At 33.7% G+C, this 22,459-nt stretch overlaps 2 protein-coding genes across 2 annotated transcripts; both read left to right on the top strand.

Moving 5' to 3' along the window:
• Nucleotides 1-3,205: 3,205 nt before the first annotated feature.
• On the top strand, nucleotides 3,206-4,819 carry LOC132626175 (uncharacterized). The gene is made up of 2 exons (XM_060340940.1): nucleotides 3,206-3,637; nucleotides 4,331-4,819. Exons 1-2 carry the CDS (start codon nucleotides 3,350-3,352, stop codon nucleotides 4,601-4,603), a joined length of 561 nt encoding a protein of 186 aa, XP_060196923.1. The 5' UTR covers nucleotides 3,206-3,349; the 3' UTR covers nucleotides 4,604-4,819.
• A 4,271-nt stretch (nucleotides 4,820-9,090) lies between these two features.
• LOC132626174 (uncharacterized) lies at nucleotides 9,091-11,025 on the top strand. The gene is made up of 2 exons (XM_060340939.1): nucleotides 9,091-9,609; nucleotides 10,281-11,025. The coding sequence occupies exons 1-2, from the start codon at nucleotides 9,322-9,324 to the stop codon at nucleotides 10,566-10,568; spliced, it is 576 nt and encodes a 191-aa protein (XP_060196922.1). The 5' UTR covers nucleotides 9,091-9,321; the 3' UTR covers nucleotides 10,569-11,025.
• The last annotated feature ends 11,434 nt before the right edge of the window (nucleotides 11,026-22,459 follow it).

Here is a 22,459-nt window from a genome sequence, read left to right as displayed (position 1 = left end):
AAAATTGTATAACATATGTAAATATACCTACAATATACAAATAAATACTATAATATATATATATAATACAAAAAAAAAAAAAAAAAAAAAAAATTTAACGAGTCCAAACCGGACCGGTTCCGGTTTGGACCTTCAAACCGGTTAACCGGAACCGGTTAAACCGGAACCGGTTAGGCGGTTCCGGTTTTGGAACCGGAACCGGCCGGTTTCCTAACCGGTTACCGGTCCGGTTCCGGTTGGAACCGGTTGACAGGCATAGTTCTAATAGAACACACAAATTTTATTTCAAAATTTTAACACAAAGTGTTTAATAGAAATAATTTATTATATATTCAGGTATTTAATTGAAATAAATAGTAATTTAAGTGTATAAATGAAATTTATTACTTCATCAGTCTCAATTTATGTAATATATTTTTCTTTTTAGTAAATAAGAATTATACATTTATATATTTAGTTCAACTTAAAATATCTCTTTTACCCTTAATGAAATAAATGTTTATTGTTTTAGACCATAAATTTTAAAAAAAATCATTTCTCAAACTATATCACATAAATTGAGATTTAGGGATTACTAATAAATTTAAGAGGCTATACATGTATTAAGCGTTAATTATTTGCAATAAATCAACTGAAAAATTAGTACATATGATGGTATAAAGTTTTTGAAATAACTGATTGAGCCGAATCGTTCACACCCGTGTTAAAGAAAGGCAAGAGTATTCTTCGCCCTTAAGTAATGAGAGGAATAATTAGGAGAGCATTATCCAAAAAGAAAAATTACTAATGAGGAATCAATTAAAGTACCATAAAATAGGTCTTCTTTTCACCCACCAATAGATTTCATGCTTAGTGCTGCAAGCTGGTCACGAATAATAATTTCTTATCTTTCATCGTACTGCTTTAATCAAAAGGCTTAATACCTAGATGAACCCTTAAATTTGGCATGTTTTGTAAGATAGGCATATAAACTTATAAGGTGACCAGATAGACACTTAAACTTACTCAAAGTGTATTTTTCAAGTTTTTCAGTTGTTTTGAAAACAAAAACTATATCTTTCAAACACTCACAATTTTCATGGCTAAACAAGCCCTAAATATATCACATTTTCTTTTTAAAAAATGCAAAAATAAGGCAAACGCATATACATGAGACTATAAATGTGCACTTAAACCAATAAATACTCGCTAATCGCAATTTTGCAGCTTTCAATTAACTCAGTTTTTTTTTTACACTTGAATAATTAAAAAACAATAACTTTAACCAATAAAAATCCTTAAAAAAAAGAAATTTCAAATTAAGAAATTTCTAAGTTCAGTATTTCAAGTGTAAAAGAAATTTCAAATTAAGAAAACTGTAAAGCCGAGAAGAAAATTCTTAAAAAAAAATAAATTTCTTAATTTGAAATTTCTTTTTTTAAGGATTTTTATTGGTTAAAGTTATTGTTTTTTAATTATTCAAGTGTAAAAAAAAACCGAATTAATTGAAAGCTGCAAAATTGCGATTAGCGAGTATTTATTGGTTTAAGTGCACATTTATAGTCTCATGTATATGCGTTTGCCTTATTTTTGCATTTTAAAAAAAATATTTTGTGATATATTTAGGGCTTGTTTGGCCATGAAAATTGTGAGTGTTTGAAAAATATAGTTTTTGTTTTCAAAACAACTGAAAAACTTGAAAAATACACTTTGAGTAAGTTTAAGTGTCTATCTGGTCACCTTATAAGTTTATATGCCTATCTTACAAAACATGTCAAGTTTAAGGGTCCATCTAAGTATTAAGCCAATCCAAAAAGTGGAATGTATAGTAAATGTTGTTGTTCAATCCCTCATTTTGTCTCGTGATAGATCATGCTACGCACAGGCCCAATAGTTTTTGTAAGGATGAATCACAAAACTTGTAAATTATACAATCAAACTTAGTGTGAAATATTTGATTAATAATAGAAAAATGGAGTCGTACCTACCAGATTGTCTTAAAAAATATCATAAATAGCAACGCTTAGTCAAGTCAAAGTACATCAATAATTTTTTTTTTTAACATAGTGTATGTTTTCTATCATTTTTAATCTATATTGTTGGTTAATCCTAAATAAGAAATTGGTTAATCCTAAATAAGAAATCTAATGTTACTAAGCTATTTATGGAGTAGAAAAAGAATCACTAATAATAAAACATGCAGTTCTCAACAAAATTTATGAAAGGATTTAACATAACAAAAAAAAAAAAAAAAGTTTTCAAACAAAAAAATCATTTTAATCAATGATGTTGTCAATGGAAATTAAGCTTAAGACAAATATTTAAAGTTGGTGTCCCAAAGATAGCACCTTGAACTAAATTAACATGTCGTGTGATATAGCCATATCCTCGTGAAAATTTATCATTGGTTTAAAGTTTAACCTTTCGAAAGATGAAGTTAGGAATTTTTTCAAATTTATAAGTGAAGTCCAGCATGATTTAGAGATCAGAGGTATACTAAATTTAGATCGTATTTAATATATAATAATGGAAAAGAAAGATCCGTTTTAATTTATAAGAATGTGCTTCTTTTGATTCATCCAAAAAAACACTTTGCTATTTATATTTATAAGATTTAAAAATGCATATGCTAAAGTTAGATCAATTTTAATTTGCAATAGAAAAGAAAGATCATTTTTCATTTACAAAAATGAGCAAAAAAAAAACAAAATGCCTCCAATGTAAAATGGGGAAAACACGTTGAAGAAGAAAAATTGGAGACAATAAGTGGCCAAACGTATAGTTGGACCTGCACCTGTCATTCTGTACGGAATGTGTGAACTCAAGTGGGCCCAGATTTTGTACTATGTGTCTTCAAAAGGGCAATTTGTGGGATTGCCCTTGGGGTGGTCTTTAATTGTCACCCCTTAAAATGGTGATTTTTTATTTTTTTTTATTTACAAAATTCTGTCTTGTACGGACAGATTTATAAAATTTTACTCAGATTTTATCTTGTGATTTTTTTTTTTTAATTGAACTGAGGTTTGAATTTACAACTTCAAAATATTAAGGAAGGAGTAAAATTTAAAGACCACTAATTTGAAGAATAAAAATTAAAGACTACCCCAAATGAACGGCAATCCGCGCAAAAAAAGGTCTTTAAAATTACATGTGAAATTTTGGGCCCACAATTCAGCAAAGAGTAAAGAGATACTCATCAATCCGTCATTTCAGGCTAACGGAAAGCTCCTGGATTCACTCTTATTAAAAGCACAAGGACCATTTTGTTCATTTTCTCTATATTTTATGGTCTTCATTCTTCAACCTTAGAGGTGCAGTTGAATTTTTTTTTTTAAAAAAGAAAAACAGAGAGAGGGAGACTAGCATAACAATGAGTTTTCCAACGAAGAAAGCTCAACAGCTTAAAATGCACTTTCACAGTACAAGAAAGGGGGATGATGAGACCATTGAGTCCTATGTGAAAAGATTGAAGTCCATAGCAGATTCTCTAGCAGCAATCGATAGTCCAATATCAGATTCGGACATGGTGTTGCAACTTCTTGCTGGTTTGCCTAGTGAATACGAGCCCCTCAAGAAAATAATATCATCAAGGTGGCCTCTCCCCACTTTTGAAGACGCTTGTTCCATGGTGTACATGCAGGAACGCAAATTTTTGCAGGTATATATGTGTGTCAAACGCACAGATTGAGTTGAATTTGAACGGGTCAAAATATGACATATCCAAAATAATTCATATGTTGTTGCTACTATATTCTTCTTCATTATTTTCACCATGAGTTTTTCATTATTGCATTTTCTTTTAATACATGAATTTTTAAAATTCATGTGATCAGGAGGTCACGAATTTAAGTTGTGAAAATAACTTCTTCCAAAAATACAACATAAGACTACGTACAAAAAATCCGTGTGATCTGGCCTTTCGCCGACCCCACCCATAATGAAATCTTAGTGCACTGAGCTACTTCATTTTTTTTTCTTTAGTTTTTAATTAAATCTAAGATCTATCGTAAACAATCTCACAAGTTAGGGGTAAAGCGGTGTGCGTATGCACTACCTTTCACTTACTCCACTAGGCACTAGCTATGTTGTTGTTGTTATTTATTTTTTTAATTAACATTTTAAGTATTAAATAAAAATGAATTCAATATTATTGGCGATCTAACATATTAAACAAAAATAATGTTTTATTTAAACATATTTTAACAAGAGTTTTTTCATAGAGCAATTTGAGCTAGGTATCTGTCCATTTGTCAAATATTTTGATTGAGCATTTCAATATGATCAACCTAAACTTAAGCTGAGTGTGGTGGATCATATTTTAAAGAGCTAATTTTGTCACCCTTAATTGCAGGATCATCACGAGGAGCAAAATACAACTGATCCTCGTATTGTGGGTGAAGAGGAGTCTTCTGGTTTTACTACCCTAGAGAAAGTGGGTACTGTAGTGAGAGTAGTGAGTACTGTAGTTGTTACTGCAGCTACTGTAGCTGGTGTATTACCTACTGTAGCTGGTGCAGTTGGTGCAGTGGGTGCATCGAGGATGATTGTAGGTTGTGCAGTGTGTGCAGTAGGTGCAGTGGCTAGCTGGAAAGTTTGGCAGTCGCAAAAAAAATTACGGATATGAATAGAGCTAGTCTTATTGTGTTTGTATTTGTTGTTTAATTAAGTAACAATTGGGTCTAACTGATCTTCATCTTCTAAAACCTTGAATTGTTACTCCTATTTAAAGTTTGTCTTTGAGATGTATGATATGCAACATGATGTGAAGTTAAAGTTGTATTACAATATTTTCATTTTCCTTTCGGGGCATTTTTGGTATGGAGGTATGTTTTTTCTTCAATTTTTTTTTTCATGTTTTTGGCAGTGGTGTCCCGCCATTTTCTCCTTCTTTGAGTGCTCAATTATATATTTCGTTTTTAATTAGGTTTCCTCATCAGCTTTTCCTAGTTTGTCGTTTAGCCAGCCCCTTTTGTGAACTTGCATGTAATTACATTAAATCAAAAGCTTCAATGCAAGTGGAATTAAGAGAACGGTATAATTGATAGACATTTTTAGACGTGTTTGTCGTCGTTTAAGTAATTGGATCTTCTGTTTCTGTAATCAAAGCTTGAACTGCTACCTAAATTAAGTCTTTTGAGATGAACTCTAATAAGAGTAGGTTCTTGGAAGATGTAATTGGAAATACTCCTTAAATTGCTATTCCATTTGAATTGACGTTTCAATGTTCTTGTTCTTGAAAAAGACCAAAGTATACGGCTTCTCATATAAGAGTAGGTTTTTGGTAACTGTAAAAATTAATCTACTTGACTTATTAGTTGATTTTAGTTGCCGTTTCAATGCTATTGAAAATACCACATTGATTAGCATGAGTTAATGCAAAGAAAATCAAACTCAAACGGTCCATTTGAATGTAATTTCAGTTGCAAAGTAAATTTGGTTTAAAATTGATGCTAAAGTTAGATCAATTTTAATTTGCAATAGAAAAGAAAGATCATTTTTCATTTACAAAAATGAGCAAAAAAAATAAAAAAAGACCTCCAATGTTAAATATGGGGAAAACACGTTGAAGAAGAAAAATTGGAGACCATAAGTGGCCAAAAGTATAGTTGGACCTGCACTTGTCATTCTGTACGGAATGTGTGAACTCAAGTGGGCCAAGATTTTGTACTATGTGTCTTCAAAAGGGCAATCCGTAATCAATCCTCAATCCGGGCTCAATGACCGGAATGAAGAAAAGTTTTATGGTGGGTGAGGGACAAATATAACTTGGCATGTGAGGGTGATTTTTTATTGAAAAATAATAGTGTGTGAGTATCAAGTAAAGTAAATTTCACCAAAGAAAAATACACCATTGTTGATCAGTGCACTCTCAAAGAGATACCCAAAAGTCAAGTAAAGTTACAAGAAACTCTCTTCTAAATGTATAAATCTATGAACTTATTTCTTCTTCTTTTTTTCTCTTCAAATAAATTGTATTTGTACAATCACATTCTGTTGCCAAATTTTCAAATAAGAAAATGAAGAGCTGACCCTTATTTTGGTACATATATACCAGGCAAAAGTCATAGATAGCCACCTAAACTTTGCCACATTTTCCTTTGGGGTACCTAAATCGAGGGTTGTACCTATTGGGTACCTAAACCAGTCCGAATTTGTACCACTTAGATACTTTTTGCTGAGGTGGAAAATGTGTGTAATGCACTTACCATAGGCGCGTGAAAGGTTATAATTTTAGCCGATTTTTTAAAAAAATCTCTTCTTCTTCGTTAGTTTTTGTCATTATTTCCTCCACCAACCCCCGCCGCTGCAGCCACCATCATTGTTGATGCAACCACCAATAATAACCAACTTTTCATCTTTTTTTTAGCTCAGGAAATCACCATCACAGCACCACCATCTCCTCCTCCTTTTTCTTTGAATCCAATAATTGCCCACCGTTGTTATCTTGTTCGACGGAAAACATGGAGGCCGCCACCACTTTTTTTTCTCTCTCTCTCTTTCGTCTGCTCGAAAATAATGAACGATAATCACAAAACAATCAGATTTAAAAATCAAATAAAGAAAAACGAAGACGAAAAAATGACGGGTTTAAAGGGACGACAACGGCGGAGGGGAACGACAATGGGCGGCTGGTGGCGGGTGAATTTATTGGGAAAGAAGAGCTATACTAAAAATTATAAAAAGAATTTTACAGCAAAGAAAAGAAAAGAAATAATCAAATCTAATAGAAACCAAAAAGAAAAGAAGAAGAGAGAACAAGAAATTTGATTTTTTAAGCGCATATTCCATAGTGGTAAATTGGTAGCCAGCTGATCAGATTTGGCAAATACACAATTGCACAAAAGATTACTTACCATACCAAAGAGAAAAGATCGGTCTTTTCCCCCCTCTGTCTACGTCCCTATCTTTGAAGTCAGTTCAATAATTCTTGTCTCAAACCCTAAATTCTGTACACACTTGTTCATTGCAATTCAACTCTGTTTGGTCAATCGTGATCCTTCAAATAGGTAAAAATCTTGGCATTCCTTGCTGTAATCCATGTGGGTTAATTGTAGATTGATGATTTTTCTATCTATGGTTGTTTTTATTTCTTTTTAAATTATTTTTTCTTTTCTCATAATTCATCCTTTAATTATTATTGTGGGCCAAAATGCCACATGTCATCTTCTAATTAACATTCTGCCACATCATCGCGAGTACACTGCACACACTCTATAATTGTAGCTGATAGTAAAAAAAGTATCTAAGTGGTACAAATTCGGACTGGTTTAGGTACTTAATAGGTACAACCCTCAGTTTAGGCACTCCAGAGGAAAATGTAACAAAGTTTAGGGGACTATCTATGACTTTTGCCTATATACCACCAGGATAAAATGGAAGTGGCAGGATAAGATCCAAGTAATTGAGCTAGATTTAGACAGAAAAAATCAAGATCCGGAACTAGTTGGAACACCAATCTTCAAAGAAATTGCATGTTTAATTTACCATGGCTAGACGTGTAGTTTTAATTTTTGAAAAAATTAGTTGGAACAAAATTTCCATTATTTAGTTGAGAAGGAAGAAGATGGAACATTGAGCTGAAGAAGAAAAGTCATTTCCTTTTCTCTTTGGAATGAACGAGCATTAAAGAGTAAGTGGTCCCCCCAATTTAATATATTTTTATTTAACACAAATCTGCTGGGATCATGTCACTTTTATATTTCTCTCTCTTCTTAGCCTTAAAGTAGAGAAGAGGCCCACAGTCCACTTGTCACTTAATGAACCCCTCACACAAATATTACATGTCATATCTCACACATAATAAAACTTTTCCGGAATGAATGACTTTCTCCTGTCTCCTCATGGATCCAATTATTAGGTTCGTGGGTTTGTGGTCCGTGCCTAAAGCAACAAGAAATCAATGGAACCGATTAACAAACAAAGAAGAGAAAAAAAGAAAACGATAGTGGCTAGGAAGAGGAATGGAATGAACCTTATCCAATTTATTTTTTTCTTCGACGATCGAATTAGAATGAAATAGATTCATTCAGTAACTTTCACAACAATCGGAATTTGACCTCCTGTGCCTGTGAATTAAAGAAAGGAGGAGCTGAAAGCCACTTGACTGATTGGAGAGCAGATGTTTTTATTTGAAACAAAAGCATTAGCCGAGACATACCTCCCGCTAAAGAACACTATTGACAATGGGGTCGGGAGGCCCTCAAAAAAAGCGATAGAGCAAGAAAGAAAGAAAGGATCAGGATTGCCCTTGGGGTGGTCTTTAATTGTCATCCCTCAAAATGATGGTTTTTAACTTTTTTAGATTTGTAAAATTCTGACTTGTATGGACAGATTTTATTGCTGAGATATTTACCTTGTGAATTTTTTATTTTTTTAATTGAGCTGAGATTTGAATCTACAACTTCAAAATATTAAGCAAAGAGCAAAATTTAAAGACCACCAATTTAAATGGTAAAAATTAAAGACCACTCCAAATGAAGGGCAATCAGCACAAAAAAAAAATGTCTTCAAAATTACATGTGAAATGATACGCAGTTAAAGAGAGATCTGAGGGCTCCTCCGTCATTTCTGGCTAACGGGAAGCTCCTGGATTCACTCTTATTAAGGGGTCGTTTGGTTGGAAATAAGTTATTTCCTGATAATTTATCCTGCAATTAATTATTCCACCTTCTCACAGGAATAGAATAATACTATAATTTCGGAATAACTAATCCCGAAATTAGTTATACCATAATTTTATTGCAATCAAACTTGAAATAAACTCATCTCAAATATAATTTTGAGATTATTTATCCTTATATTTTGTACCAAACGAGCCCTAAGAGTAGTAAAATACATCCATATTATCAAAATAAGATACTGTATATGGTATTGTAGTGCTATTATTAATTAGAAGATTACAGAATATCTTTTGTCTACAATGCCAAATGTTAATTATGATAAAGTTATCTAATTGGTGCCTTATTTCAAGAGTTTGATGTAACTTAATTTTAGCGCAATTATTGTTATTTTTTGTCTACTTCTTTTTATGTATGGGGTAGTTTTTTATATTGTAATTTATGTGTTTTCGATTGAAATTCCTGGTGTTTTTAGTAAAAAAAAATAAAAAAATCTCACAATGTCGTTTAAGCTTAAAAATCAAAGTTTGGATAAATGTCCAACAAAAACCATAACTCCTCACTTTTGATAAAACTCAAAGGACAAAAACTACTCATAATACTTTGACCCTACTCTTAAAGCACAAGGAGCATTTTGTTCATTTTCTCTATATTTTATGGTCTTCAACCTTGGAGGTGCAGTTGAATTAAAAAAAAAAAAAAAAAGAGGGAGACTAGCATAACAATGAGTTTTCCAACGAAGAAAGCTCAACAGCTGAAAAAGCAATTTCACAGCACAAGAAAGGGGGATGATGAAACCATTGAGTTCTATGTGAAAAGATTGAAATCCATAGCAGATTCTGTAGCAGCAATCGAGAGTCCAATATCAGATTCGGACATGGTGTTGCAACTTGTTGCTGCTTTGCCTAGTGAATACGAGCCCGTCAAGAAAATAATATCATCAAAGTGGCCTCTCCCCACTTTTGAAGAGGCTTGTTCCATGGTGTCCATGCAGGAACGCAAATTTTTGCAGGTATATATGTGTGTCAAACGCACAGATTGGGTTGAATTTGAACGGATCAAAATATGACATATCCAAAATAATTCATTATATGTTGTTGCTACTATATTCTTCTTCATTATTTTCAGCATGAGTTTTTCATTATTGCATTTGCTTTTAATACATGAATTTTTAAAATTCATGTGATCAGGAGATCACGGGTTTAAGCCGTGGAAACAACTTCTTGCAAAAATACAAGATAGGACTACGTACAAAAAATCCGTGTGATCTGGCCTTTCGCCGACCCCACCCATAATGAAATCTTAGTGCACTGGGCTGCTCCATTTTTTTTTTACTTCAGTTTTTAATTAAATCTAAGATCTATCGTAAACAGTCTCACAAGTTAGGGGTAAGGCGGTGTGCGTATGCACTACCTTTCACTTACTCCTATTTTTTTTTTAATTAACTTTTTAAGCATTAAATAAAAATGAATTCAATAATATTGGCGATCTAACATATTAAACAAAAATATTGTTTTATTTAAACATATCTTAACAAGAGTTTTTTCCTAGATCAATTTGAGCTAGGTAACTGTTCATTTTTCAAATATTTTGATTGAGCATTTCAATATGATCAACCTAAAACTTAAGCTGAGTGTGGTGGATCATATTTTAAAGAGCTAATTTTGTCACCCTTAATTGTAGGATCATCACGAGGAGCAAAATACAACTGATCCTCGTGTTGTTGGTGAAGAGGAGTCTTCTGCTTTTACTACCCTAGAGAAGGTGGGTACTGTAGTGGGTGCAGTGGGTATTATAGTGGGTGCAGTGAGTACTGTAGTGGGTGCAGTTACTGCAGTGGGTGCATTACCTACTGTAGCTGGTGCAGTGGGTGCATCGAGGATGATTGTAGGTGGTGCAGTGTGTGCAATGGGTGCAGTGGCTAGCTGGAGTGTTTGGCAGTCGCAAAAAAAAAATTACGGATATGAATAGAGCTAGAGCCCGTTTGGATTGGCTTATAAGTTGTTTATAAGTTGCTTATAAGCTGTTTTCAGCTTTTTTTGAGTGTTTGGCTGGCCAGCTTAAAGTCATTTTGTACTTCAAATAAGCTCAAAAAAATAATTGGACCCATTTGACTTAGCTTATCTAAAGCAGCTTATAAGCTGAAAACAGCTTATAAGCCAAAAAAAAAAAGTTAGACTATCCCAACTTATTTTTTTTAGCTTATAAGCTGTTTGCAGCTTATAGACATAAGCCCATCCAAACAGGCTCCTAGTCTTATTGTGTTTGTATTTGTTGTTTAATTAAGTAACAATTGGGTCTAACTGATCTTCATCTTCAAAACCTTGAATTGTTACTCCTATTTAAAGTTTGTCTTTGAGATGTATAATATGCAAAATGATGTGAAGTTGAAGTTGTATTACAATATTTTCATTTTCCTTTCGGGGCATTTTTGGTATGGAGGTATGTTTTTTCTTCAACTTTTTTTCATGTTTTTGGCAGTGGTGTCCCGCCATTTTCTCCTTCTTTGAGTGCCCAATTATATATTTCGTTTTTAATTAGGTTTCCTCATCAGCTTTTCCTAGTTTGTCGTTTAGCCAGCCCCTTTTGTAAACTTGCATGTAATTACATTAATCAAAAGCTTCAATGCAAGTGGAATTAAGAGAACGGTATAATGGATAGACATTTTTAGATGAGTTTTGTCGTCGTTTAAGTAATTGGATCTTCGGTTTCTATAATCAAAGTTGAACTGCTACCTAAATTAAGAGCCCGTTTGGATTGACTTATAAGTTGCTTATAAGCTGTTTTCAGTTTTTTTGAGTGTTTGGCTGGTCAGCTTAAAGTCATTTTGTGCTTAAAATAAACTCAAAAAAATAATTGGGCCCATTTGACTTAACTCATCTAAAGCAGCTTATAAGCTGAAAACAACTTATAAGCTAAAAAAAAAGTTAGACTACCCCAATTTATTTTTCTTAACTTATAAATTGTTTGTAGCTTGTAGGCATAAGCCCATCCAAACTGGCTCTAAAAGTCTTTTGAGATTGAACTCTAATAAGAGTCGGTTCTTGGAAACTGTAATTGGAAATATTCCTTAATTTGCCATTCCATTTGAATTGACGTTTCAATATTCTTGTAAAACACCAAAGTATATAGCTACTCATATAAGAGTAGGTTTTTGGTAACTGTAAAAAGTAATCTACTTGACTTGTTAGTTGATTTGAGTTGTTGTTTCAATGCTATTGAAAGTACAACCATTGATTAGTATGAGTTAATGCAAAGAAAATCAAACTCAAACGGCCAGTTGAAATGTAATTTCCTTGCAAAGTAAATTTGGTTTAAAATAAATTTCGCTTAGATATCATTGATATTTAATTTTTTTTTTTTACTCTTGGTTCAATAGATGATTTATATATTTCCTCCGTCTAAAAAAGATTATCATGTTTTGGATTACGACGGGAGGGGGAAGGGGGTGGGGGGTGGGGTGGGGGGGAACTTACTGATGTTCGGTGTAATTCGATCATAAAATCTTTAATTTTTTTGAAAATAAATAAATATTTAAAAACAACATAAAAAGTATTACTATAAGTCACAATAGTTAACAATTTTAAATATTTCAAAAATATTTGAAAAAATTATGGTCAAAGAAAATATTCTTTGACTTTCCAAATACTTCGTAACTATGATAATCTTTTTGGGACGGAGGAAATAATAGTTATCTAAAACTATCTCAGCTTTATTACTTTTTTAAGGAGAAATAAAGAGTAATGTAATCAGATAATTCTTACTATTAATAATATTCTTAATAAGTGTATCAAAACCTTAAAATTCATGGTCATGATAAAGCAGGTTAAAATTAAAATTCCAAAATTTCTATTATGCTTGTTTTGCTTTCTCAATATCCTCAATTTCTCCTCGCAGCCGAGTAAGTCCTTTGCTCTTGTGTATTTCATCATGAACGCGTTTTGCCTAGTTAAAAAAGAAAATTATAGTAATTCAACAATAACATATTCAGTGTAAATTCACAAGTGGGGCCTAGAGAAGATAGGATATATATATATATATACACATACATAGACCTTACGCCTATCTTTTAAGAGGTAGAAAAGTTGTTTTCAATAGGCCGACGGCACAACAATGCTTAACCAAAACAAGCTAAAAGAAAAATAAGACAACAAAGTAATTCAGGAAAAATAATGATAGTGTCTCAAAGTTTAGAGTTAATCTCCTGAACAATAACCTCGGTTTTGAAATTGTCTACTAAAATCACTCTTGATTTGTTAAGATTATACTATACCTGAAAAAATGAAAATAATCTTTAACAGACAATTTGCAAAACTTCAATGACAAAGGAATTAACTCCAAAATTTAGAACAGATGACAAAGGCACATTCACAAGCAAAGAAAATTTTAGCCACAACAAAAGTTTGATATTCTTTATGTTTCTTGACTCTCATTAAGTAAGTGTGCTAGTCAACTTTTCATCCACCAACCAAATTAGGCATCGTACTATCTTAACCGAAAGGTTTTGTCCACAGTATCAAGGGAACGACACTTTTGTAACCCCAAAAAAAAAAAAAAAAATTGGGAACCAAACTAATCCATTAAAAAAAAAAAGGCCAAACTAGGCTTCATGCATTGATTCTGTGCGTGAAAGGGCCAAAGTGTACATTTGCATTTTGGCCCTCTCACGCACAGAATCTGTGCGTGAAACCCGTCCCTAAACCCCCCAGCCCAACCTTTATTCTCTGGAAATCAAACTCAAAATTAAGGTTTTTTGCATACTTTGACCGAAGATTAGTCACGTTTCAAAACACCGGCATATAAATATTTTATATAGAACTTAATATTTTTTTAGTGTACAATAATATCGGCTTATTACATCAAGTATACATATACATTTGGATCGTCGTTTTAGGTGTTGTTTAGTGCTCCGAAGTACGTTTGAAAACTTGTTATATTTAGGTTTAAGTGCCGTATTTTATAGGGTTTTGATTAATCTCTTTTGTTTTATTCCCAAAGCTATGAAAGTACTTTATTGGTTCAAGACGAGAGGTTCATAATAATTGAAAAATATTTCATTCCATTAGCAACGAAATACATCATTAAATTACAACAGACTTAAAAAACAAATCAAGTTCTAGACACTTTTCTACTTCCAAATGTGCTGCCACCACGGGAGTTTTGCCCACATGAACGCTTATCATGCCCAAATTGCCTACATGTTGAGCACTTGCGAGAGTAAGTCTTTTCGCTAACATCCATTTGATTGTGATAACGGGTTAGCTTATTTTTTTTTTCAATTTACGGATATGGTTCTTGTTCGCAATCATAGAAAACGGCGCGGCTGGCCAATAAGATTGATCACCAAGGGGACGGAATTGGCCCGAGTATGCTTTAAGGTATTTTACGACCTTATATTCCTCCGCCACATAATCAGTTACGTTTCTGGCCATTCTCTCAAAGCACTTGACTGCATGAGAACATGACATGTGGTACATTTGCTACTTACCACAAGTGCATGATTGTGTACGCTCAATAACGATATGTTTGTTTCTTCCTTTGCCGTCGCAATAACCCGTTCTAACTTCATACACTCGTTGAACGATGTCACACTCGGTCATTTGGTGACCCTCTGCCGTTCTTCTATGGTGCTCTATCTTTTTATAAGGCTTTGGCATTCATGTTCTCTCGTCGGCTAATATAGCTTTTGCCTGCCTTATCCTATCCGCAAATCGCTCTACAACCTGCCTGAAAGTTAGTCTTACCATTGCGGTGACAGATAGTCCTCAAGTAAATTTGAAGGGTCCATTGAAAGACTCTGAGCTGTTTGTTGTGAGCATGCCCCATCTCCTTCCTCTATCAGCATAAAACGTCCATTTTTCAACTTCTAATTTCATCAATCAAACATATGCCTCTTCACTCACTTCCTTTAGCAGCTCCATTTTTGCAGCCCATTTTCTTTGTTGATGCTGCATCGCAGCCCCCCACATCAATTTGTTTACAGTGCCATTTGCAAACTTTGTTTGCAAATTAGCCTTTAAGTGCCTTAAGCCATATCGATGGTAAGCATGTGAAGGTTGCCACCCTTCCAGAGTACGCATATTGTGCAATATGCCTTTATGACGATCCGATAGGACACATATGCCCTGACGACCCTTAATAACGTGAGTTTGTAGATGAGTCAAGAACATCCCCCATGTATCGTTGCTCTCTTTGGCGGCAATTGTGAAAGCAAGAGGGAATATTGACCCATTGGCATCCATACCTACTGCAATTAGGAGCTTAATGTCATATAGGCCATATACATGCGTCCCATCTATCGATATCACATTCCGGCAGTGAGAAAAAACATCAATACTAGGTTTGAATGCCCAAAAGACGAAGTCGAAAATTCTGCCCTCTAAAAGCCACCACTGTACAACAGTTCCAGGATTAGCATGTTGTAGAGCCGCCATATACCCCGGCAACGCCTGAAAAGAGGATTCCCAAGTTCCAAAGATCGTTTCAAAAGCAAGTCTACGCCCGAGAAATCCCTTTCTCTTGCTTATGATTTTACCATAATTTGAGTGGACCATGCCAATACAAGTTTTGATAGGTATCCTGCATAAGTTTAAACAAACAACATTTAGCAATGATATTTTAATTGCTATAAGATATATAATGTAAATGGTCAGATAAGTTACCTTGGAGTTTCCTCAATATGTTTAAGTAACACATGAGCAATCATGTTTATATCTAGATTAAAATGATCTGCTCAACTTTGTCCCATATCACAAGTGTGCTTCGGGTGAAATTTTGTGATTTCCCACAGACCATCCGGCTTAGCAATTCTCGGAAGCAACCACCGACAACCTTGAGTATGTCGCTTACAAATCAACCTTCATACCGATCTGTTTGAGTCATCAACCTTAAACTCCCTCATATCCTTTACACAATACATTCTGACAGCCCGTTGCAACATCTTTTTCGATGTGAACTGCATTCCCTTTGCAATAACGCATTCATCAATCATGGGATTTTTTGGTTGAATTCACGTTTTTTGGTGACTTTGATAATCATCTCTTGTGAAGACAAATGCATCCTCACGACCTTGTAGACTGTCAAGATATGGAATATAGTCAGAATGCCACTGCATTGGGCTGTCAGGAATTGGGTTTTCAGCCATCGGAGGTGGTATGTGGTGGTGAGTTGGTTCTGGTTAGTTCTGGGGAGTAAGCATGGTGTGGAGAGTGATCAACTCCGCCAAACTGGGAGGACTGCCTTTCATCCACAGGTGATACCACTGGCGAGTTTTGATAATAATCAGCTGCACCGAACTGGGAATTGTTATAATAATCAGCTCCACTGAACTGAGAATTATTGTAATAATCAGCTCCACTGGACTGAGAGTTCTGATAATAATGACTTGCTCCACTAAATTGAGATGACTACTCAATATTACTTGTATCAGGTCTATAACCCCTATAAAGATTTAGAAATGGTTATTTACCAATACATACAATAAACACGTGCTACTGCACAAAATAATAATATAAGAATGCATATTTACCAAGTTTGATTTAATTGTTGGGTAAGATTTTCCAGCGGTACCTGGCCACTCAAAATACCCCCGTAAGACATAAAATCTCCATACGTGTTAGCTTGACCGGGCTGCTCTTGCAAAACCTCTCTGGGTATCTTTTCAACATACATCTCCAGAACATTAAGGGCGACTAAATGTTTTAATTCTTCTGGCGCATTCAAATAATCCCTTAAAGAATCATCATCATTGATATAATGCCTACCATAAAGCACTATACTATTGAAAACTGATTGTGGATATTTGCCTGTTATAGAGATTTCATACTCATCTGTACTAACTTTCATTTTTTCATATATGTTAGTGACTAGTGATTCATAAGACATTTCAACTGGACATTTAACATGAACGTTTGGTCTTTTATTGTAACGAACTGTACTATTGCCATCAAGGATAATACCATCCCAATGTATTGAAACCTTAACTGATGGAATATCTTGAGCCATTTTTTGTAGGAACTTAAGATAGGTTTTTTTGAATGACTTAAGAGACTTAAACTTATGAAATGGATGAGGTTTTACCTCGTCCAACATTCTTCTTAAATAGATTCATATTCACCCCTATTGCGCACAAGAATATTGCGTAATATGAATTTAATTCAAATGGACGGTAAAAAATGCAACATTGTATTGTCAAATCGGTCCCGTAGGTATCATAAAGAAGCTGAAATTGGCATGCATGATATGTTGTCAAATCATGTCCTATTGCGCACAAGAACATTGCGTAATATGAATTTAATTCAAATAAACGGTCAAAAATGCAGCATTGTGTTGTCAAATCGATCCTTTAGGTGTCATAAAAAAACTGAAATTTACATGCATGATGTGTTGTCAAATCATGTCCTATTGCGCACAAGAACATTGCGTAATATGAATTTAATTCAAATGGACGGTAAAAAATACAACGTTGTGTTGTCAAATCGGTCCTTTAGGTGTCATAAAAAAGCTGAAATTGGCATGCATGATGTGTTGTCAAATCATGTCCTATTGTGCACAAGAACATTGCGTAATATGAATTCAATTCAAATAAACGGTCAAAAATGCATCATTGTGTTGTCAAATCGGTCCTTTAGGTATCAAAAAAAAGTTGAAATTGGCATGCATAATGTGTTGTCAAATCATGTCCCATTGCACACAAGAACATTGCGTAATATGAATTTAATTCAAATAAACGGTAAAAAAATGCATGAATATATATAACATGATTGACAAACAACTAGTATTCACTTTAAAATGAGTTATCATGACATTCTACAACCAATTTGGAAATCTTGATTCTATTACATGTTTTACCCCAGCAAAAATATTTGAAGCAATGGATAGGACATAGGAACTAGATGATGATGATTTTCATTACTCAAATAACCCTAACAAAAGATTCAATCAAGATTATAATAAAACAATGAGAGAGGAGTGGAATTGGCGTGTTAGGGAGGCTGAAGCACTGGAGCAAAACTTAGCTTCAATAAGGCTTAAATGCCCAAAAAAAGTGTTAAGTTAATGCCTCGCGGAACTCCACAAGAGTTTAATTTTGGTCTTAATCGTTTTGGCAAAGAGAACAATCGGATGCAAATACGTTACCATAGGGTAGAATATGGTAGCACAAGATTTAGATCCAAGTGGGATTCGGACTGTGAAATGTCCGATGAAGATTAATAATTTTCTTATAATAAAGTAAGTAGGTAGGGTCATAAAGACCCTCCCTAGGGTATTTGGGGGTTTGCAACTATATAAATAGCCTTTTCTTTTGTTATTAGACTACGCCATATGCAATGTCGAGTAGTAGAAACTCAGCTTGGTCTTTACTTCTTCCAAAAGAATCAAATAGCAGTGATGATGAGAGTTCAAATCATAGCAGTTTTTCGAGTGATACCAGTGATTTCAAACTAGACGAGCTAAATCCGCACTTTCTTGTAGAACGTAATGATGATTTCTGCGGTGTGAAATATTCAGATCCGCGAGAATATTATTGCGGTTTACGCCTAGAATGGTCACAATGGATTGCTGAATCAGAACGTCTTGTTCGTGACTTGAAAAATCTCAACGCTCCAATCCCAACAAGGTACTCACTAACCATGCCTCGAGTAGGTCCAGCAACTTGCGAGATGGCCGTACAAAGGATTAGAAAAGAAAATAGCAGAATGCTGGCAAGACGTTGTAGATTTTACATGCTAAAGTTGGCTGAAGAACAAGCATCATCAACCGGTAGAGAACTAACATCTCCTGAAAAAAATGTGTTTTAAGAGACCGCCAATATCATTCTGAGGACGATATCGAGGACTCCTATTCTGATGACGATTAGGGCCTATTTAGGCTCACTGTCTTAGATTATGGGTCATTTAAGTTTCGGACTAAGGCTGTTAATTTGTATTTTTATTTTATGATGAAGTCATAAATTTGAATTAGTTTGGCATGTTTTTAATTCTTCAATGTTTATTGTTAAAGTCTATTATTAATTGACAATTTCACAGAAAAACACAAATAAATTAGTACATAAAGGGTGCAGATTACATTATAGGGGAAAAGGTACAACTTGTAAAAAACATAATCCATATAAATATTAAACTTAATAAACAAAATACATGTAAATAATGAATAACAACAACATAGTACAAATAATCATCCACAATTTAAGTTTTTCTTTCAAAGCTATTTTCTCGTGTTGAGACTCTCTAAGTTTAGCCTTCAGAAAATTTCATTTTTTTTCCGGAATCGATGAGCAATACCTCCAAACCTTCAATTTTTTCTTCAGCTTCCACAAGCTTAAATTCCGAGTCCAACATAGCGGTATTTCTAGAGATACGTGAAGTCGCGGTATCTCTATCCAAAATTTGATTTTTAAACTTCGCCGCCACCGTTTTATCCACGTGAATGCTATCTTCCCACCGAAAGTATTTGCAACCGCCTATATCCTATAAACATTATAAGAAAATCAGTTTTTTAAAGTAAAATATATGGATAACGTGAAGAAAAAAACCACTAAAAAATGTAAAAACACTTACTTCGGGCAGTTTACAACGCCAAAAACGACGACCCGGATTATCTTGGGTCTTTGATGTTTTTAGTTTACAGTAATAACTGCATTCGCAAATATCGGGTTGTATAGGAAACATTGAAGTTTCAAAACTTTGAGACATGTTTTTGGAAGTGCAAAAGTGTGTTGAAAGGGTGAAGATGGAGGAAATGAAAGAGGAGAGAGTGCATGCGGTGGGTTGGGGTTTTTAGGGAAGGGTTTCACGCACAGAATCTGTGCGTGAAGCCTAGTTTGATTTTTTTTTTTTTTTAATGGGTTAGTTTGGTTCCAATTTTTTTTTTTTTTTTTAGGTTACAAAAGTGTCGGACTCTAGTATCAACGGAATCTTAAGGATTTCAACCTTACAGGGTAAAGTGAACCAAACCAAAAAAGTATACTAGATACTTAACTCATCCTGAACATGAGTTATAGTGTAACTACTTTTTAATGGATTATAATCCTCTCATATGGTTAGTAAATATAAAGTGAACCAAACCAAAAAGGTATATTGGAGACTTCACTCATCCAGAACCAAAATTGAACATGAGTTGTAGTGTAATTATTCTTTAATATAATCCTCTCATATGATTGGTAAATATATTTACCGACTTATAGATTTATTTTTACAAAATATAAATTTATGGGTAAACTTTTACATTTAAAAAATTTAAAATCATGATTTGAAATCCCAAATTATGCCTTTTTGGATGATTTGAGATTTCATCTTATCTCATGTCCAAACGCCTACATGTAATTTCAGTTTCAAATAAATTTTGCTTAAATGACATTATACTTTTTAAGATCTTTTTTTACTGTTGGTCCAATGGATGATTTGAATAATTATCTCAGCATTACGTAGTTAAAAAAAGAAAAAGAAATTATAATTCAGGCCTTCAGGGAATCAAAATCAAACCCCCCCAAAACAATGATAGTGTCTCAAAGTTTAGAACAGATAACAAAGTCACATTCACAAGCAAAGAAAATTTTGGCCACAGTAAAAGTCATTTTTTTGTGCGGAATGCCCTTGAAAGGCATTGGTATTTAATTTTTGCCCCTCAAATTTGAAATTTTTAATTTTTGCCTTTCGCCCAAAAACTCAAGAGTTTTGGGTTCGAACTCCCGCTCAGCAAATATTAAAAAAAAAATCACAGGGTAAAAGTTTATTGCAAAATTAGGCCTATTCGAGCAAAGTTAGACCTATTCAGGCAGAGGTTTGCCGTAATAAAAGTTTGTTTTAAGGAAAAATCCCTGCTTGAATAGGTCTAATTTTGCTATAAATCTCTGCCTTATAATTTTTTTTTATTGAGTTAAAATTTAAATTCAAAACTTTAAAATATTACGTGAAGGATAAAAATTAAAAAATAATAATTTAAGTGGCAAAAATTAAAGGCCAGTGCCTTTGAAGGACAAGCAAATGAGTAGCAGTGACTCTCTTTTTCGTAAGAAAGCATCCCTGTCGACTTTTCATCCACCAACCAAATTAGCTCTTAGTCCAATGAATTGTCATCTCATCGTACTATTTTAATTGAAAAGTAAAATATGTGTTGCATACTTTTTTTAATACTATATATTAAAAAGTAATTTAATTTTAATTTTACTCTCTCACAGTGTATATATTACTATTTCCTTATAATCTATTACAAAGAAATAATACTCTCTCCTTCCCAATTTATGTGAAGGTATTAACTGAGCATATAATTTTATTAATTTTATTAAAGTCGACAGGGATGCTTTCTTACGAAAAAGAGAGTCACTGGGTACAATGTAAACGTGAACCAACAACAAAGTATAGGAGCCAGAGAGAGGAGAAACAAACACTAGAGACCAACAATGAGTTTTCCATCAAAGAAAGATGAAACAAATTTTGCTGAAGATGAAAAGTTTGTAGTTCAACGACTGAAAATGCAACTTCACGGTACCAGAAAGGAGGATCACGAGACCATTGAATCTTACGTGAAAAGTTTGCACCCATAGCCGATGCTCTAGCAGAAATCAACAATCCTGTATCAGATCAAGATTTGATTTTGCAACTTCTAGCCAGTTTGCCTTGTCAATATTCGCCTTACCAAGACACAATCTCATCTCAGTTTCCTCTCCCTCATTTTTCAACAGCTTGTGCCAGGCTTTACATGTACGAAACATTATTGCAAGAGCAAGAAACAACAAATCCTAGTAGTAGTGAGGAGGGAAATTATTTTAATAAAGAGACATTTGATAAGTTCCTTGATATGCTTAACAAGGGGAGTTATGTGGCTTCAACTGCATTGGACCTTTGGAATATGTTTGGAGGAAGGGGAAATTCCCTCTTCACTACTACTAGGAATAGGACACGCCCTTCTACCCGCGGTTTTCGCAATTCTGGTAGGAGGTAATTCATCAACGCTTCGATCTAAGTGGAACTTAGAAGATGGTAATCTATAAAAGTCTTGTTTTCACTAATTCTCACGTTGTGATTTTTTTTTTTTTTTTTTTTTTTTATAATTTTCGTTTTATGTAACAAAGTCTGGACTTTTTTTTTAGCACATGGTGTTCTTGTGATCATATGTGACTGAATATGGTGTTGAAGATTTGAAGACTTTAATTTTTTTTTTTTTCGGGATACTTGATTCGCTCAGTAAAAAGTTGAGAAAATGATAAAAATGATCCCTCAAACATGAGAGTAGATTCTAAATAGTCCGTTAAATATGCGATGAATAGTTTTGGTATTTTAAAGTTTAAATGATTGAGCACAAGTTTTTTTTTGAAAAAAATAATTGAAATTTATGGTCTAAAATAAATAGGAAAAAGGGTAAAAAATATTTTTGTACTTTATTTTAATGATTAAAAATATTATCAATTATAATTTTGGGTCATTTATGCTCCTGTTATTGTGAAATTTAGCAAAGGGAGTGCCACCGAAATGGATACTGCAATGTGCGAATAAGAATTTTCAGGTTTCAATGGAGATATTGAAATGAATAGGAAACAAAAAAAGAAATTTTCATTTAGAACGACTCATAGGTCTTCAGCCTTAAGACGGTCCAAACCTACTCAGATTAGAAGTACACTAGCCAGTGAGAGAGTTAAAACAAACTATGGATGTTCCAAAGGAAAAAGGTGAAAGTTCCTCCAACTACTCTATGCCCAACACTGAAATGGCTTCCACCCATCAAGTAATTTTAGCTCGACAACTAAAAATGTAACTTCACGGTACCAAAAAGGGCGATCATGATTTCATATCTGATTTCATCTCATAAGGTGAAATCTCAAATCATCCAAAAAAGCATGATTTGGAATTTAAAATTACGATTTC

Source organism: Lycium barbarum, chromosome 2, assembly GCF_019175385.1.
Source record: "Lycium barbarum isolate Lr01 chromosome 2, ASM1917538v2, whole genome shotgun sequence".
Taxonomy (NCBI): Eukaryota; Viridiplantae; Streptophyta; class Magnoliopsida; order Solanales; family Solanaceae; genus Lycium; species Lycium barbarum.
Note: the sequence above shows the minus strand (reverse complement) of the source record. Positions and strands in the feature narration are given on the sequence as shown.

Bases quoted from the DNA above. Each gene is read 5' to 3' on its own strand.
- LOC132626175 (XM_060340940.1), top strand. From the start codon at position 3,350: ATGAGTTTTCCAACGAAGAAAGCTCAACAGCTTAAAATGCACTTTCAC. The intron at 3,638-4,330 runs GTATATATGTGT...CCTTAATTGCAG, and splicing joins AGGAACGCAAATTTTTGCAG to GATCATCACGAGGAGCAAAA.
- LOC132626174 (XM_060340939.1), top strand. From the start codon at position 9,322: ATGAGTTTTCCAACGAAGAAAGCTCAACAGCTGAAAAAGCAATTTCAC. The intron at 9,610-10,280 runs GTATATATGTGT...CCTTAATTGTAG, and splicing joins AGGAACGCAAATTTTTGCAG to GATCATCACGAGGAGCAAAA.